Source organism: Falco cherrug, chromosome 14 (genome assembly GCF_023634085.1).
Source record: "Falco cherrug isolate bFalChe1 chromosome 14, bFalChe1.pri, whole genome shotgun sequence".
Lineage (NCBI taxonomy): Eukaryota > Metazoa > Chordata > Aves > Falconiformes > Falconidae > Falco > Falco cherrug.
The window spans coordinates 12316132-12335027 of record NC_073710.1 but is presented as its reverse complement, the minus strand read 5'-3'; the positions used below and the strand labels follow the sequence as shown (position 1 = coordinate 12335027).

The 18896-nt window shown below is 35.5% G+C and overlaps 1 protein-coding gene across 3 annotated transcripts in view; it reads left to right on the top strand.

The window, feature by feature from the left end:
* Positions 1 to 18896, top strand: part of LOC106631514 (transcription initiation factor TFIID subunit 4-like) — a 146395-nt gene that overhangs the window by 31781 nt on the left and 95718 nt on the right. For 2 of the 3 annotated variants that reach the window (XR_008735151.1, XM_055726929.1), the window contains exons 8-10: positions 2182 to 2287; positions 6527 to 6641; positions 13876 to 14045. Coding sequence is in view for 2 of the 3 variants with exons in the window: in XM_055726929.1 (XP_055582904.1) it covers positions 2182 to 2287; positions 6527 to 6641; positions 13876 to 14045 (391 nt within the window). In the remaining variant the exon portion in view is untranslated. The remainder of the gene's footprint in view (positions 1 to 2181; positions 2288 to 6526; positions 6642 to 13875; positions 14046 to 18896) is intronic. The other variant, XM_055726930.1, reaches the window with a different exon arrangement.

Genomic DNA, 18896 nt, shown 5'->3' with positions numbered 1-18896 from the left:
TTCTACACTTTCAGCACTTTTGCATATGTTGAAGTCCTAGTATAGTACTTGTTAAATTACATTTTTTGAATGTATTTGGTAGTAAAGAAAACATTGCCGTTTTTTATGTCATCTAAAATGGTTAAACACTGTCCTGTCTTTAATGGCGTTAGTGGCTCATTTTTTAGAGCATTCACATGAAAATAATCAGGTGAAACAGAACTTGATTCTGAATTGTAGATCTTGCTTGCTTCAGAGAGAAAAAAATCTAATCGCAGGTGATTACTGTAATAGCAGATAGTAGTTCTATCCACAGGTCACGCACATCTTTTTTTTTTTTTGGCCTGGCTTCTGGCCAGTTAAGCTGTAGCTGATTTTCTTCACTACTCTCTGAAAAGTCATCCAATAAATTACTGTACAAGTGGCAACATTCTCCTTTTTCATACCAATGTAGTCTTCTTTTTCTGTGGGCTGTTTTGTCTCCTTACTTATTAAAATACACGTGTACATGTTTCCTGTGCATCAAAATGCAGTGAACTACAACTTTTGCCCTGATTTTCACCTATCACCTCTATTTCTTTCCTGATTTTAAGCATGGTAGCTACTTTGTTCTTTCCCCTCTGAGTGTCACTATTTATTCACTGCCTGTGTTGACCAAGTAAATTGACATCCATGTGCTCCATTCCTGTGCTTGGTAAATGCTCCATTTTCCTTCAGTGTCCATAGTTGAAGCTGAATCCTTAATCTCTTTTTTTCCCTCTTTTCTATTTCTGCAAGGTAGCTATTGCTAATGTGTCTACATCCACAGGTTTATTAGGAATTTTCAGCTTTTAATATTTTAGGATGTACAGCATGCGATACCATAACTTCAGAATGGCCCTGGTTTTTTTTTTTTTCTCCAGAATACATTACAGGTCTTGTTCCCTCATTACTCTCTCTTGTAGTTTTCACCTCTCTTCCTTCTGATTTGGGAGCCCTGGTTCCTGATGATGGAACAATTTCCTATTTGTTCCATAGCCTGTTCATTCTGTACTTTTACATCTCATTTGAAAATACTGTTTCTCCTTCCCTTTTTTCCATAGCATACTTCGAAGTCAGAGATTTGGCCATTCATTACTCAGCTAAATAATATTGTTTTAGATACACCTTTTGTAAGAGTAATGCTGAGTGGTGCTGAATAAAGGTGCACTGGTTCCTGTTTGCTTCGTGTAGCCGTGTGTAGTGTGGTGTGTTGTCTTCTGGGAGGGAATACTGCATCCTGGGGGTGTGAGACCAAGATGTCTGACTTGGAAGCAGCAGGCATGTTACGCAATGGGAGTAACATAGTTGTGACTGTGAAGAGCAAGCACATGACTTCTGAAGTTGTCATGCCTGAGTTGTGGTTGTAATCTTACTCGCAGTTATTTGTCTGTGTTTTGTTTTCAGAGTTTATTTATGGATTATTTTTTTTCCAGCTCTGCAGTATCCACACGTCTTTTTGAACCTTCTGTTCATCTGTGCCTACCTTGTATGTTCATGGAATCAGGGACATTTCACTGTTGCCTAGATATGACCCTTGCAGGTTTATTCTTTTTGAGTTGTATATGATTGAAATTCTAAATTTCTAACCCAGTTTCAGTATTGGGTAAAGACTTCAGAACTTGTCTTAGTACTAAGTGAAACCTTGAGGATGTCCAGTTAACATTTAAAAGATGAATAGTATATGCTCACCACAAAACACTGTTTTCTTTCTTGTGTATATCTGACTTTGGAATCCATGTATTTTAGAATTTACTTTTAGTGTATCTTTTCTTTAAAAAGCATAGATACATAGTGAAAAACCTAATGGTTGTAGGTGGACACCACTAAAATTATAGCAGCATTTTTTTCTACAGAAGTGCTTTTCTTCCTAGTAAAGTTTCTGAAAACAGAAGTCTAAACTTGAATATTTACCTTACTACTTTGAAACACATTTTTGATGAAGGTTGTGCCATATGACATTTGTGTCGAATATTATTTGACTTTTTAAAAGCATAACAGCAAAATAGGTATATACACACACACACAACCACATGCATTACATGAATATGACTTTTGTCACTAGCTGGTTGTGCTTTTAGAGATCCACGTGCTTATATTAGTAATTACAGGTATTAGTGTATTTACGTTGTGTGTGTTTGTGTATAAAGAGTATAATATAAGTATACTTTTTTTTAATAATAGCAGATTATCCAGTCAACATCTGCTCAAACTGTGAAACGAAACCCTGCTTGCCAGACTACCCAGATTAGGATGCCAGTGGTAATAACTCAGACCATTAGACCACAAGGTATGGGTTTAAATGTTTTAGTGAGATTGTTACCTTTGTATGAATTTCATTGTAATTACAAACTCGTAGTATGGGAAAAGCTTACAGTGTTGACATTGGCAGGCTTGACATTTATTTTTTACTTCGTACTGGCTGAGGAATGCATGTTTTCACTATGCAGTTTCAAGGTACTTCAGACCAACACAATGAAATGTTTTGAAACAAGTTTAGAACTAAACTCTCACATGCTTAGCTCCTTACTCAGCAGCTTTTCATGGGAGGTTCTGAAAGAAGTCAGGAACTTGACTTGTACTGTCCTAAGCTCTAGCTCTGAGCCAAGAAAGAATTTTTTCATTTTTGTCCTGAAGCCTAGAGGATGCCTCAGTTTAATCGTCCTACTTTTAACTCTTACTCCTGAGGTGGAACTTGATAGCCACTGACTGCAGCTACAGAGGTCAAGGTAGGAGTTCTAGAGAAATTTCTCAACCCACATGCTCTTTTTTTTTTTCTTTTTTTTTTTCTTTCTTTTCTTCTTTTTCCTGCCAGTATGTTTACTCTTTGGTGAGGTCAGAGACTAACTGCAGCAACCTGACTTGCTGTGTGTAGCCATGGGAGCAAGAGGTGTCATTTGTACACAGCTTTCTCATCTGTCTGTGCACAGGTGGATTAATGTCTGACTGATACATCACAGTTTTTAAGAGGGTTCTTGAAGCTGCCTTACTTTCTAATAAATATCCATTTGTTTCTTTCCACCACTAGCCCTGTTAGGCTCAGCTTTTGTTTTTTAATGTGTGTCTTTTTTGATGTGGGCATTTAGATGATCGAGGGTTTGTAATGGAATACAGAGCTTGTCATCTTTAGGTATTGAATCAGAAATCAAACTAGTTTAAATGCACATAAAAGCTGTTGCTGGCTGTTTGACTTTATTGCTTGATCTTTTCTGTTCTCCTTGGGAAAAGAGCATCAAAGCCCCCAGTGATCACAGTTAATAGCAGCAGATATTCTGCTTGCCCTGTTGTCTTCAGAGAATCCAAAGGTTGAATGGACATGGAGACCAAGCTGTCACTGTAATCCTGTAGGCTGATCTTCCAAGTTAGGAAGAAATGCATTTACTTGTCATAAAAGGTATATGTTTGATAGCACTGATACTCATGTCCTGAGTTTATGAACAGGAAAGGTAATCAGCATCTTGTAGCATGAACTTTAAGTTCTGACTAATGTGTCTGAGACTGAAGGCTGATTTCATTTCTTTGCTTGTCCAGTATCTTAAGTTGTGAATGTCAACAGTGTGCTAAGAATTTGCATGATACTGGCATCTGTCTTCTACATAATGGATTCAGAATATGAATTTGTTCATGGTAGCCATGGATCAGCCAATGAAATACAATTTAACTCACAATTCAGCTTAAGACAGACAATGGTTCATAAAGGCCAATTCATGCAAAGCCCTGCTTTCAAGTGGGCTTATTCTTATTTACAGGCTTGTTTAAGCCCACCACTATATTGTTTTAATTACGCAGACAAAGCAAACGCCTGTGTGCTTGCAGCTGGAAGAAATGCCGCTATGGCATTCTGTCAGATACCAGTTTGTTTTGATCTTGATATATTGTTAAAACCTTCTGCTGTAAACCAGTGTAATGATATTTTTTACTGGCCTAGGTATTCCTGTAGAAGGTGGTAAGATACTGGCATAGGACATGGTCTATATAGAAAACTGCAGTAGTGTACTTTTGAGGAGACTGACTTTTTGAGGATAGTTGCTCCAGAACTGAACTAATTTCCACAAATGGTCCATTTTCCTTCTTAGATAAGAGTGAATCTCCTACCGTAATGTGTCTTTACATTAATATTAATGCATCTGTGTGAACAGACTATAATACTTTTAAAAAACAGAAGTACAGATAAGTTGGCAGGCTTTAAGGACTTTTATATTAATAAAATTATTTCCATACCAGGGAAAGTAACAGTATAGTTATTGCACAAAAAATTCATACTTCTTTATCAAAGCACTTATCAGTATAATGATTAAGTGAATTGCATCTTATGGATGGGGGAATTGAGCCAAAGAATAAAATAATTAGGCAGAGTATTCATTGCAACTATTTAACCTGTGCAGAAACACAGCTAGGAAACTATAAGCTCCTAAATCTGGGCTTCTCTAGATGATGCTACTTAAAATTTGAAACAAGGACCCAGTGGTGAAAGACTCTGTATGTCATTACCAATCCCATGAAATATCTAGGCCCACAGGTGATTTTAATTTTTAAAATATGCCCTACCTCATAATAGAAATTGATGTTTTAGCCTTATTTTGTGTCTTAACTGCTTAACCATGCATAATTGTGTTTTAAACCAGAAAACTTGTATGTCACCCCAAAACTTCTATTTACTTTGCCAGATCCATTTGAGTAGAATTACATATATATGGGGTGAAAGAAAGTGAGACTTAATTTTTCTATATCCAGTGTAGACATACTGTTTTCCTTAGACCAAGAAGTTAACTTTTCTGTTGCTGTACCTTTTCGGTTTATTTTTGGGTTTTTTTTTGTGTTCTGGGTTTTTTTGTTTATGGGGTTTGGGGTTTTTTTTTGGTCCAAAGTTAACATCTGTAGGAAAAAAACCCCAATGATACTAGTTCTAAAGGAATATAATGTTAATTCTGAAAGAGTGCCACTGCTACCTTAATTTTGCCATTGTAGTGATTTTCAGGGTTAACAGATTTTTAGTCTCCCAGATGTTAATTGTAGAAAACAGAGATCTGCTAATTTTTATTGTATTATTTCTTTCCTTTCAGTTCACTTAGTAGAAAACCTTTCAATTAGTTCATCTGAAATACATAAATTGTCTGGTCCATGAACTAATGCTATCTGTGAGACCTCATGGACCTTGAATATTCTGATGACAAAAGTATTTTTGTTCCCCAGGCTTGGAGGCTGAAGTCCTAAATCTTGTTTTGTATTTGCTAATGTTGAGAGTCCACACAACAGTTTATTCATACAGATTAAAGAACTGAATGAACACTGTCAAATTAATTTAGCTTTAACTCATTCAAAGCTAAAGCTTTGTTTCATCCAAAAAGTGTTCTTAAAAGGATTTGTTGGGATAGTTGTGTTTCAGGTTTTTATAATTCATGAAAGAAAAATAATGTAACTCTGCTAAGGTTCATACCATGCCATTTATATGCAGTTGAGTCATAGATGTGCAGAAATAACTTTAATGTGCTTCTCAGTCTCAAACACTATATGTGTGTAATGGTCAATAAAATCGAGTGATGTGTAAGAATAAGGTGAGATCTTTGAAGTCATGTAGACCTACAAATTAATTATTTTCACATGCCAAAACACAGGTGGGATTTAAGGAAACACAAAATATAACCCAAGTAAATGTGTTTAAGCAGTAAAGGAGGTTTTACTCCAAAATTTTCATTTGTCAATGCTTTTTCAGTTGCATACTGATATGTTTATAATAATAGTAATAATAATGATAATACAAGTCTGGTGATTTACTAATTCGTAACATAAATTTGTAATTATTTTTGGTAAGATTTTTCCCAATGTCAGAGACTAATTAATAGCCATTTTTCAATTTACTGTCAGAAGAAGGTGGATGTCCACCACACTTAAGCTCATTTAGAAAGCCCTGTTTTACTTCCTCCTATAAACCTGTGAAGTCTAGATACAGGTACGAATTAAATCATCAATTTCAAAATAAGAAAATAGAAGACAGTCTTTATGAGGGGAGTTTTGTCAAATTTTACAATAGTGATTTTTCTTTTACGTAAAATATAAAACATTTAGAAATATTCAGAATAATGTTTTAAACTCTAAAAATACACGTTTTTCACTGCAGCAAAGAACAACTATATAATGTGAAATGCATAGTTAATACCCTGAGTGACTGTGACTTAAAGCATCTGTATTAAGAACATTTCAAATTATTATTCTTTATTCTCTGCAGATTATCTAGAAGAGTGGTTTACTGGCAATTGCAAACACACTAATAGCCATTTGGTGTATTATAACCAGCTATGGCCAGTGGTTTTCAGTTTTGGAATCTTCAGTATTCTGTAAATATTGAACAAAATGTAATGTTAAAATAAATTTTGTATTTAAATTGCTCTTCTTCAGCAGTGTAATCTTTAAAAATAATAACTTCCTTTGTTTGCAATTTACAGACAGTTAAATTTAGTTCCTGGACAGAAGGTTCTTTGATGTAAATTGTCTAAGACAGCTCATAATAACATTGCTTGGTGTTTTTCAGGCACAGTAGGGAAGGCACCAACAATACAAGCCAGCAAAAGTCCTGGGGGCTTTGGTGTTCAGGTCTCTGCAAATCAGAAAAACAAGCTGAATGACCCTGGAGGTGGTTCTTTCAGGTAAAAAAATAAAAAATAATAAAAAAAAAAATGCAGGGGGGTGGTTGGGTGGGATCTTAAATATAAAATAGAATTTAGAATTGGCTTAACACCAGAGGGCACTGTTTTACAATAATTCCTGCCTTTTCTTACTGTGATTGGGTGACAATTTTCTTACTTCGTCCTATTTTAAAAAAAGGGAGGGGGTCATCACATGTCTTGAGGATTTTTCTCTAAATGCTCTTTTTAATGTTTAGTAAAGCCTTCAATTCTGTGGATTACAATAAAACTTACAGTAAATGGAATTATGTGTATGAGGTTTAAAAAAACCGCATAGTTGGTTTTATGTATTGGATTCTAATATTCATATGGAATGTGTCTTGCTGAGAGGATACTAATTATGACAACAAGGCATCCTGTTGATAGGCTGCTGCAGCTGTCCCCTTATCAGCATAGAGAAAACACTGTATGGTTTTGGTAGTGGGTTTTGGGGTTTTCCTCTGTGTGTGTGTGTATGATTATTGTTCTTGGTTTTAAAGAGAAGACATTGCTGTATTTATTCTTCATGTGCTTACTTAGGTAGCAGAGGTTGAGGCATTCTGTGGGTCCCTGTAGTAATCAGGTGCTGCAAAGGTTCAACACAATAGCATTGATGCATTGAGCTGCTATACCAGTTCTTTTGTGCTACAAACTTTTATTCTTTATGTATTTTAGATATTTTTACTGTTTGTAGTAACAAACTAATCCTATGGTTTTTGCTTTCGTTACCATTGTTTTTATTTTTTTTCCACTGGTGAAAGCACATTTGTGTTTAAAGATTTTCTTTCTTTGTTAAATGACAAAATATTCATAGATTTTCATTTTCGTCTTCTGGAATTCTTATGTTGCTCTGACGTCATCAAACCAATAATTAATTTTCAAGCTTATGCTTTTGCAGGTGAGGTAAAAAAGAATTTGCAGCTCTTAGAAATATCTCTGCTTTGAGGCATGTCAGTATTGCAACTAATAGTGGTAGTACTTAGTATTAATCTAAAAGCAAAATCATTCAATTTTTTATTTTCCAATGCTTTTGCCTCCTGCTGAGTATTTAAATGATTTAAAACGTCTGTTGGGTTCAATTGTGCTGTCTTAATAAGTATTTTTTATGTTTGTAAGCAACATGAGCATTTATTCTTCGTTAGTATAGCTTTCAATTTTACATACACCAAAAGGGACAGCATTTTTTTAACTGGATGTTGTAAACTGTGCCAGGATTGATTCTTGCATTCACTTAGTTTATACATAGAATATATTAGGTTAGCTGGAATTGTTAATTTTCCCTTGGGGAGAAGCAAATGCTCAAGGCACTGATTGATAAATCAATAAATCTTTAGTGAGTTTGGTAAATAAGCTGTCAAGGGTGTATGTCATTTTTCCTCTAGAGAACAAATTTTAGTCAGAATGAATGTGTTTGTTTCCTTGCATTGTTTTCTTCTTCAAAATAGTAAGACACAAAGCTGCATTTAAATAAGTCCATAAAATTGCAAGGATTTATTAAACAGCAGCAAAGATCAAGCTTTTTCTTGATATCTTAACAAAGAATTCAGTTGTTTGCATATTTACATTTCAACCCCTAACCTCTCCTGAGGACAAATAGATGTCTGACTATTAAGCCTGAAGGCACAGCACTGGAAATCTGTATTAATCCTCTGAATGCTGACTAGTTTTCCTCAACATTCCCAGCGTGTGTGAAGAATGTGTTTATAGCCAGAAGGCAAACTGGCATCTAAAGCAAAGCAAGAATTTTGAAAAATAGTTGTGTTATGTATAAATTTATTTTGCCCTTAGTGTTTTATTATTGTATATTTGTTTCATTATTTTATATTCTGCTTTCTTTAAAATAACTTACTTGAGCTTTTCACTCTTGTGAGCAAAGTGTCGGTCACTAGAAATGGAAATGTGAACTTCGTTGTTTTCAGTTTCTTCTGTTCTGGACTGTGGGAGATACAGGAAGGAATTAACATAAAAGACATAGCAATTAGGAATTTTGCAAATTACAGCTTAGCCTTTAATGTCAGCATTTATTAATGAACTGTAAGAGTGCTTACATGAGTTCACTGGATGTTATAGCAGCTCTTCTATGATGCAGAGTTTTCGACCCAAGACTTCTGCAATGTGAAGTTGTTGTATTCATGAAATTTTATGCCACCTTTTTTGGTATTAAAATATATTGTTGCTAAATTTTTCAGAGGCAACTATAGACGACTCCATTTAGTTGACTTTCCAACTGTGTTAATACCTCAGAATGGAAATTTTAATTCCATTTTTTCTAATTTGTTTGTTTGTTTTACAGTAGAGATCCAGACTTAGATTTGTACCATAATAGTCAGGCTAGAGGTTTCTGTAGTTGGGAGAGATGGAGCAGAAGGCCCACTGAAGTGTGCTAGGGGTGTGTGTATTTGGCTACAGCTGCTGTGTACATCATCATCTAGTTTGGCAGTCTCAGAGCTCCCACTAACATAATCCACCATTGATGACGCTCAAAGTAGCAGACTCAAAGTGATGCCCATAGTTCAGATTGCGGCCAATATAAAGAACTAGTGGAAACATTTGTTCCCCCCCCGATACTGAGTCAGAATAATTGCAGTTGGAAGGGACCTTGGGAGCTTGATTAGTCCAACTTCTGACTCAGCGCTGATTTGGTTAGGTCAGGGTCTTGTCCAGTTCTACATATGTAAAGGATAGAAGATACATGTTTTTACTCCTGTATTATCCTACCACTTCCTAACTGTATTGAGTAAGGTTCAGTGGCATTGCACGTAAAATGAAGCAAGAAGTACATGGAACCATTCCCATAGTGTGTGTGTGATGATGATATGTTTGTGTACCAGTGTGACAGCTAGCCAGATGCTCCTTTCTTTTCACGGCAACCTTTCTTTTTCTGTAACAGTATTTCAAAGTTACATGTAACCTCTTGGAACCTGCAGTATCAGGTTTTATGCAGCCAATGTGATGGGGTTTTTTTTTCAGAATCAGTTCGATGAAGTGACTGGAATCATTAGAAGCTTATCTTGGTATTCGTATTCTATGCTGCTGACTGGCAAAATGCTGAAGTAGAGTTTACGTGGAAATAAAATTTGTTTTCAGACCTCTTTTGCCTTGCCAAAAGAATCTCTTGCCTATTATTTTTATTGTTTAAAATAAAAGTTTAATAACATAGAGCAATATGCCTCAAAATGAATGATGTTGTATCTAATTATGTGCAAAGTAGCCTGTCTTTAAGGAGAGAGAGAAGGTTAATGTAGGTGTTAAATGGATAGCTTCAAAGTTTTAATCTCAAAAGGATATGACATAAAACCTTAAGCTTTAAGGTTTTTTGTGTTCTTCCAAATAAATACTTAAAGCTATAAGATGACCATGTATTTTTTTCCATATTTTTCAAAATAAAGTGCTGACCACAAATGTGATATGCTCTGTCATCTCTTTTGCTCATCAGTGGGAAGATCCAACGTAGACAGTGAAGGAATTGTATGACAAAGCAGTATAGGGAAAAATTTCAAATTAAAGCTTGAAGGTCAGAATAAGCATTATAATAAATCTGTGTGAATACAATTTCTGCTATTACAAAATGTAATATAATAGTGGCTGTTACTGTAATTTCAAGCCACCGTTTATATCCGGTGTGTTATTGTTGATCTCAGATCTTGTGGTCCATGGAATTTGTAGACTTGCTCAGTCTTGCATACGTGTAGGGACTTTGCCCTTATGTTTTAACTTTTGAGAGAGAGAATGGAATCAATAGTATAGTGTTGTCTCAGTTGCATTGTATATTCTTATAGCTTATTTGGAATAAGTTCAGTATTGCAGATTTGGACAACATTGGCTCAAATCTTACAAAGTGCGTGAGGAAAAAGCAATATGCAATTGTGCAGTTAAGATTTATAACTATAGTTTTATAATGGCTTGTCTTAGTTTAAACAAAATCTCTGAAGCATGTTACAGGCAACTGTGCAAATAGTTTGGGTTTTCTTTCTTATTTTCAAGTAAGTTGGTTTGAGGTTTTATTTTTGTTTGTTTTCTGTAGTTGCACAAGTGTTTTTAATGAAGAGGAGAGAGAGAGAGGTGTTACAAAAGGTTGAGTATAGGAGGAAGAATTGAACTTTCAGACTGCTTTAAGATGCAGATTGCATTTGGAAAGAGTTTGAGAACCCATGCTGTCATCTTAAAAACAGCATGCATGTTGGAATGTTGGATTTATGCCATAAAACTCAACTCATTTCAGTAAAAAACTGAAATAATTACTGAAACAGTATAATTAGTATGAGCACAATAATATAGGCCAAGAAACATGAAATTGTTAAATACTCTGCTGGGATGAAAAGGGAAAGATAGACAGTAATCATCAATCTAGATGACCACTGGATGGCATCTTTGTTCCACAGAATGACTTCTGAAAATTCAATCATCTGGAATTAAAAGTTGACTTTTATAGGAAATTGTTTGGCAAGAATGCCAGCCCTCTTTATGTATAAAGGTTTGTGTGTGTGTTTCAGTATCCAAACCCAAGCTCTTTTTTGTGATTAAGTTCCTCAAAGTCAAAAACAATATATTGATAGAGTTTTTCCCATTGGACTGGAAAAATTGTAGTCCCAACTATGGTTAAACATTTCCTACCAGTCTTCCATGTAACATTAAAAAAAAAAAAGATGTACTCACAGGTAGTGGATTGCCAGTGTAAGACAGAAGGAAATGATTCTGTCCTGGAGTTACAGTGTTCGTCTTTGTAAATGCTGTTGTATTGATGTTGATAATTTCATTAGAATCCTGGTTTGTGCCCAGATTAATTGTCTGTGTTCATTTAAAACTATTTTTTTAATTATAATGTGGTCACAGATCTTTACTCCAAATAAAAGTTGGAATAACTTAAGATGCTAAGCAGAAGGAAGGTAAAATATTGATTCTACTTTCTATTAAGCTATTAGCTATTAAGTAGAAGTGGAGGTTAGTATAAACTCTTAAAAAACATGTTTGTGAAGTCAAGAGTGCTCTCTCGATTTCTGTATGGATGATTGTTTGAGGGAGATGAAAGTACCTCAGTCCTGGCAACCTGATCTGGGAATACTGGGATTGAGACTGTATTACTGCTAGCCAGATTGTGTGTTACTGTGTGAGAAGTGCTTGCTAAAGCAGGCGAGATCATGGGGGCTGCATATAGAGAAAGCATTCGAGTATCTTGCTCAGTTAATATTTTAGCAAGACCCTTTAAGCCTGTGTGCTGGGCCCCTCAGGAGGCAGCGGCAGCCAGGCACTGCCCGACCTTGCAGGGCCTTCACACCCACAGTGGTGAAGTCTTTTTTTCCAGTACCTTCCGCCATCTTACATAGTTTTGAGTTTGTGTTAACGGTAACTACCTTTATATGAATTTGGTTTTGCTGTGGTTTAAAAGGCCTGCTGGATTTGGGCCTGGTGAGCCCTGGGTAGATTACGTTGGGTGGCGCTCATTCCATTTCAGGCGTTAAGGTTTTTAACTCCCTAAAATCTTAGGTTTTTCTCTTCTTGCTGCTTTCCTTTTGTAGTTAGAATCTTTGGAACTCATCACTAAATATTGTAAGTCACTGTTAGTTGCTACGTGGCCGAGTATGTTTCCCAGTTGCGGTACCGGGGGCCAGTTTCATGCTGGTTGGACAAGGCCAAGGACTAGTCGCTCAGCTGTGCGGTGAACGTGTGGGAGCCCAGCTTCTTCATGGCAGCTCCTGTCACCCTCCTGCCAGTATCACATATGTAATGTGAAATGTAAAAACGAAAGTCCTCTAGGCCCACTATGAAAACCATCAAGGCAGGAGATCACTTTTGTGACACTATCCTCTGGAACTTAATTCTAAGTGAAGAAATCAAGTGCTTAGCACTTGTGGAAAATAATAAAAGCTCATTTGTGTAGCATTTTTCTGACAATCAGTAAAATTTTCCGTTTTCTTAAGTGTTGAGCACGTTTCTCCAGTTTTATACAAACAAAAATCCCTTCTTATATTTCTTCCTGCAAAGAAAACAAAATCAATATCTAACAAACCATAGAAGTTGTCCACCAAAATTGGCTGCTGTAGTGCAGATATCAAGGAGAGTATAGGAGGACAGGGAAAACCTAGATTATGGATTTCTAGATTTCTCTCCTTTTCTTCTCAGACCTTACTTGTAGCTTTTGGTGTTTACTGTAGGCCTTAAACTTCTTAAAAGTGACAAAGTTTTCTAGGGGGCCTAGGATGACATCTATGTAATAATTAAATTAAAAAAAAAATCTTCTACATTAAGCTTTTGTTTGTTTGCTTTATGCAGTAGTAGGAATCCAGACTTAGATGTATGTGGATGTTTTCCATATATATATATATACACACTCAAAGGTTGTGTAATTGTTCCTAGAATATTCTGAAATACAGTGTTTGTGCCAGTAATGAATGTGCTAAAAACAGATGGTTGTTTCCACAGTTATGAGTCATACCTCATAGAGGTAGGAGGTAAAAAAAATGCTTGGGGGAGATACAGGTATGGAAATTCAAATTTTTTTAGTCAGTACTTGCTCGAGCTGTTGGGAAGGGTATTACAGGGCAAGCAGTGGCCTGGGAAGTGTTGCTGTCATCTTCCCAAATGCAGCTCATTTTTCTAAAACTGGTTGACATGTTCAACTTATTTTTGTGTGTTGCCAGAGAAAATACCAGCACATATTCAAACTACGTTTGGAACCCAGACTTAGCTATGTACTCATCGTGGTCAAAGAATCTTTCCTGACTATTGCTGAAAATGCTTTGGTGCCCGTTTTGATAGGAACGTATGAAACTGTGCAGGATTCCAAATTCATGATTTTGCTTTTAATGTCTGTGGGGGTTTTATGTATTTAATCATTTTGCTCCTACTTTTCAGCATAAAGAGAATAACCAAATGGTCTGCCTTTAGTGGGGATTGTTGCTTTTAGTTCCCTGGCCATCCTGGTGTCATTGATATCACTGACTCGCAGATGAAGAAAAGACACTTTTGTCACACCACCTGTTACAGACAAGTGGTCCTGCTTCTAAAGTTTTCCTAGTGTGATCAAAGAAATACTTGGCTATTTCTGAATCTGGAATATATTCTATGAAAATGGAGACCCTAGTGGTTGTGCTTCAAGTTGGCCTAGCCACCAAGCATGTTGCATGCTGATTACTTTCAGGGAAGCAGATAATATACAAAATGAATATATCACAAGCAGAATTATTTTTATTTGTTTGTTTTTTTTTTTTCACTGTAGAGATGATGATGACATCAATGATGTTGCCTCTATGGCTGGCGTTAATCTTAATGAAGAAAGTGCCCGAATTATGGCTACCAACTCTGACTTGGTTGGAACCCAGATACAGTCCTGTAAAGATGAACCCTTTCTTGCTGCTATACCTCTACATAAACGCATACTTGAAATGGGTGAGAAATGTGTCCTTTCCTTTTGATAGTGTTTCCTTTGGAGTTACGTGATTCTGTGTAACAGAATATTCTTAGCACTTAAGATTGTTTTTTAAGTGTTTTATTACATAATCTTGTATTACTAAACTTTCAAGGTTTTTGTGATAAAAGTAACTTAGTTATCTCAAGTTGGGAAAAAATAGTATACTGTTACTTTTATACTTCATGCTTTCCCCCTGTTTTTTATATCCAAGGATCTCAAAGCTCTTTGCAAACATTAATTATTTCTCACAATTCTCCTTCATGTTTTACACATGAGAAGATTGAAACAGAGAGGTAAAGTAAGTAGTACAGGTCACAGAGGACACCTGTGAATAACATTTAACAGAATGTTGAAGTTATCTGTCAAGATTTTCTTTCCCCATACAAACCAGTTACACAGTTCTTATACCTGCATCTATTTAAGCTCATAGTGATTTTCTTACAGCATGTTTTTCAAAAAGGTGTATTTATTTATCCTGGCAAAAAGGTGTTTTTATTTATTATGCCATTTGAAAATAGAAGTTAAAAACTTTAGTAGACAAAGATAACTACTCAAGATTAGTGATGTTTTAAGGTTAGTAACTATGCTCTGAGTGTATTTTCTATGACATATTTGATTAATATATATGTTCTACTACCTAAATGTGTCTTTCTCAACATAATTTTGGTAAATTTTCAGAGCTATCAGTGTCTTAAGATACTAAGCTCAAATCGTTTAGGGGCATAAATCATCTGTTTCTTTTAGACCTATGCTTACATCACTGGTTAAAGTTGTAAAATTTTTAGGCATTTACTTCTCATAGTTGTAAAGAGAAGACCAAAATCTCCTTAGAAGTCGGTACAGTTAGGTTTTTAAGTCATGCGGTTACTTCTGAAATGCTATTTGTGTTTGTATTCATTGAATTAATGGAAGCCTTTTTATATTGCAATTGCAGGCAAAGTTCTTCATTGACTTATTGTCAAGCTTCACTCTTGTATTTTAATTAGTGCCCTTTTAAGTTCTCAGGGAAATGAATTATTTTGCATGTTATAGTTACCATGATGTGATGATGTGATGACGGCATTATGTGATGCAGTTGGGGAAAGCGTATGTGCAATGTTTTGTGAGACGGCTTACCACCACCTGAGATGGAAAGCCAGAAGATGTTGTGAGGGATGCTCACGTAATAGTTTATACAGGTGTAAGAAAACAAAAAGGAAGCAGACATAAAACTGTTAAAAAGAATGGGAAATCAGTAATGAACTTGCCATATAAGCCTTAATGAACTGTCTGGGTGTAACAATTGCTGCACAACATGAAGCTGTAATTACAAGTGCAGGACTTACAGGAATCTGTACATACTTTAAGAGCCACAGAACCCATCACACTATTCATCACTGCCTTTTGGGGTTTGCTCCTCTGAGGAACAAATCCCTATGGCTGTTTTTGAAGCTTTATTGGCTTTGATAATTGAAACGAAACTTTCAAAGCTTTTAAAAGCAGCTGCAGGGATTTACTTCTCAAAAGCAGTGAATCCAGAAGAGCGGCCACTCCTAGTGATCTCCTGCAGCCACTTTTAGAGCTTTATTTTGGCTTTACATGAAGCCTTTTATAGTTTTGAAAGTGGCTGTGGGGTTCACTAGTGGCTACTATCTGGGATCTATGGCTCTTGAGGAGAGAATTCCTTCAGCTGATTTTTGAAGTTTTAGAAGCTTGGTTTTCACTGTGTGTGGCCAGATTTGTTGTTTGCATAGGACCACACACAAATTTAGTAGTTTGTGCTACTGGGCACTTAAAATAACGACATTTTAAGTACACGACAAAACTCAGTCTTAGCATATGTTGCTGTGCCTAGACACACCAGGACTAAGCAAAGAAGGCTGTGACCTTCTCGAGCACGTTAGGAAAAAGAAAGTATGTTATGTGAGTCCTCACTCTTCTGTTTTCATTCTGCCTGTTGACAAATGAGATAAAATATTGTTTCTCCTTACTTTTACCTGAATGTGACTTAAACAGACCTTATTTTCTACCTTTAAATCTATTCATATTTGAACACTTTAGTTTTAGGGCACATTTTAAATGTTTTAGTAAGAGAGGTATTTGTGGTATGTACAGTATTAGGAAACTGCTCTTCTCTCCTTTCTCAGAAGCTAGATCTTTCAAGTTTTCTGTAATATTAATCTCCTTCTCTTTTCTGAGGAAGAGCTCTGTCGAGCAACTCAGTAGTGTTCCCTAAAGGCTGTTCCAGAGATTGTGCTTCCATTCACCAGAGTCAGAATATAAACTGCTAAAGTGAGAGCAGATGCTATTCAGTCTTTGGCAGTAACCACCAGCCAGATGCCTCAAAGTTATAGTGAAGGAGGTTTCTTAATATATTGTACATTCTTATCTCTACTGTAACTTGGCAGTGTTGTAATCCAAAGTTTATATTAAATCTAAATGACTAAATATTATTATTGATCCTTTTAAATGGAAGAAGTAACCGAAAGGTAATTCATGCAAAGATATTAATTCACTTCCCACATACTTCCTTATCCAATTTTGTATCTAGTCATCTTTGGCTGGTAATCATTGCCATTTGTTCATGTAGGAAGACAGGGCTGTGGCTGTTTCAGATTTTTCTTTGATGCAAAATCAAGAGTGGGTATTTCTTAGCAGATAATGTATTTCTTTTGCTGTTCTGTTCAGGATCATAAAATGTTGCATCCTGATCTTTCTACATGACAGCACAGCACAATTAAGCATATGCAAAGAGTTGTAAGGTTTTTGTTTCTGTGTTTGGGAAGTTGAGAGGCAGAGGTTGGCGTTCATGCACGTGCATGCTGGTGTGCATACAAACTCGTAAAACTTTGAGGGTCTTTAACTTTAGTAAAACGAGTAGTATTTCTTTAAAGGGCAAGATAAGCCAATTAGACTCTCACAAATAATGCTGAAAAATCCTAACTTTTGCATGTGGTTTTGCGGGAAAGAAACAAGAACAATAACTTGAATAATTTGTAATTGTTTCACTTTTATTAATTCATAAGCTATTTCCTGGTGGGTAAGAATACTGTATTAGTTAGGTTTTGGAAGTTAATTTTTGACATTTTGAGTTTCCATTCTTTACCAAAAGGGGCATCACTTCAATAAATAAAACATTATGACTTAGCAGGTTGTTTTAAGTGTGGCAGTTTTCTCTGGTTTGTAACCATCTTGTGAAAATAGAAACTCCTTGACTCAGAAGTTACTTTTTATTACAGCATTGTTTCTGAGAGCAGGTAAGAATTAGGCTACGCTGTATTTTATATTTAATATTAGTGAAAGGTAGCAGGATATAGTGAAGGATGGGATAAAAGGTGACCCTTTTTATGTTGCCTGATAAATAAATCCATGGAAAAAGGGAACAGCTATGTTGTGTACTTTCCTGAGAAGTCTTTTGACTGAGAGTTGGTGTCTCTAGAACTTCCACTAGCACTTCCAAAAAAACTTTGCTTTATATTTTGGGGTCAGCAGAGCATGATATCCTCACAAGTTTAGAATCTGCAGCAGTTCATTCATTCCCACAGCTTTTGTTTTAATTCTGACTTCTAGAATTCTGGTTCTTCTAGAACCAGATTATGCATTTTGCTTCTTTCTGACCATCTAGAATTTCAGAACTTGTGGAGAATCTTAACCATAAATTAACTGTCTTAATGCAATAATAATGAAACATAAGTCTGGCATAGTGTATTCTTTGACTTAGATTGTTTCTTTCTCTCTCTTCACTTTCAGTGTTCTTCATCCAATTTTTCTACTTCAGTTTTTATTATTACAGAGCACTGGCTGAAGAGAATAATTACAAATGTGACATTCTGAGAAATGCGGGACTGGTTTGGCCATGTTGAATACATTTTAACTGTCCATCTTGTATTTCCAAATTATTTTTACTTAAATATGTATGATGAAAATGGAGAATCATCAAATATATTTTTATTTTACATTCATTCAGAAATATTTTTACATCTGCATTAGGAAATCATTTTTTTCTATAGTATGATTTTATGAAATGCTGTATTTGTCTGTTGTCTAGCATTGTGACAGATTTCCTTTGGAAAAAGTCTTAGTACATTGACAACATAGTATGCACACCTGCAACATTTCCTGTCACAAAATCAGTACTGGATTCTGATTTTTAGGGTAGAGTACATATAGTGGTGTGGGCCAATTATTATGAAGCTTGAAAATGTGCTGATGAATCTACATTCTCCTAGTCCAGTAGTTAACAGGCCTACAGTCTTCCTTTAAAACAGCTTCAGGGACTTGATAGAATTAAGCCACTGTCTCTGTTAATGTAATGGTTGTAGGGTTAGGCTCAACAGAATTTATAGATGTAACTTTTTGTTATTTTACATGTAATATATTTTTTTAATTCTGTCTGATTAAATATTGATCATTTTTCTTCCTTGATTCTTTCGTTGTTCAGTCACGCTTGAGTTGCACGTCTGCTACAAGAATGCATGTTAAAACATAAGGAAATAGCTTATCTGTGTTTTCTGTATTCTGGAGTGCATTGAATCTACTATGTGGTATCACAGTGGCAGCCCAGTTGTATGCTTATGTATATATTTTAAATAAATAATTTGTATACTCCAGAGGGCATTTTATATTGTTAAACCTTCTTAAAACTGATAGGGATGTTCTTCATGGAAGCAGGCCCGTAGATTTCAGAGCCTCTATTTAAAGCATTTGTTAGTAGTTTAATAAGAGAGTCATTCTGTCATCCCTGTTTCATCTGTTTGTTTGTCAACAGTTGTATTCATGTTTGAATGAGATGAAACTGTACTATTGATGATTGCTCTTTCATATACAGAGCTGTTCTAACATAAAAGTAT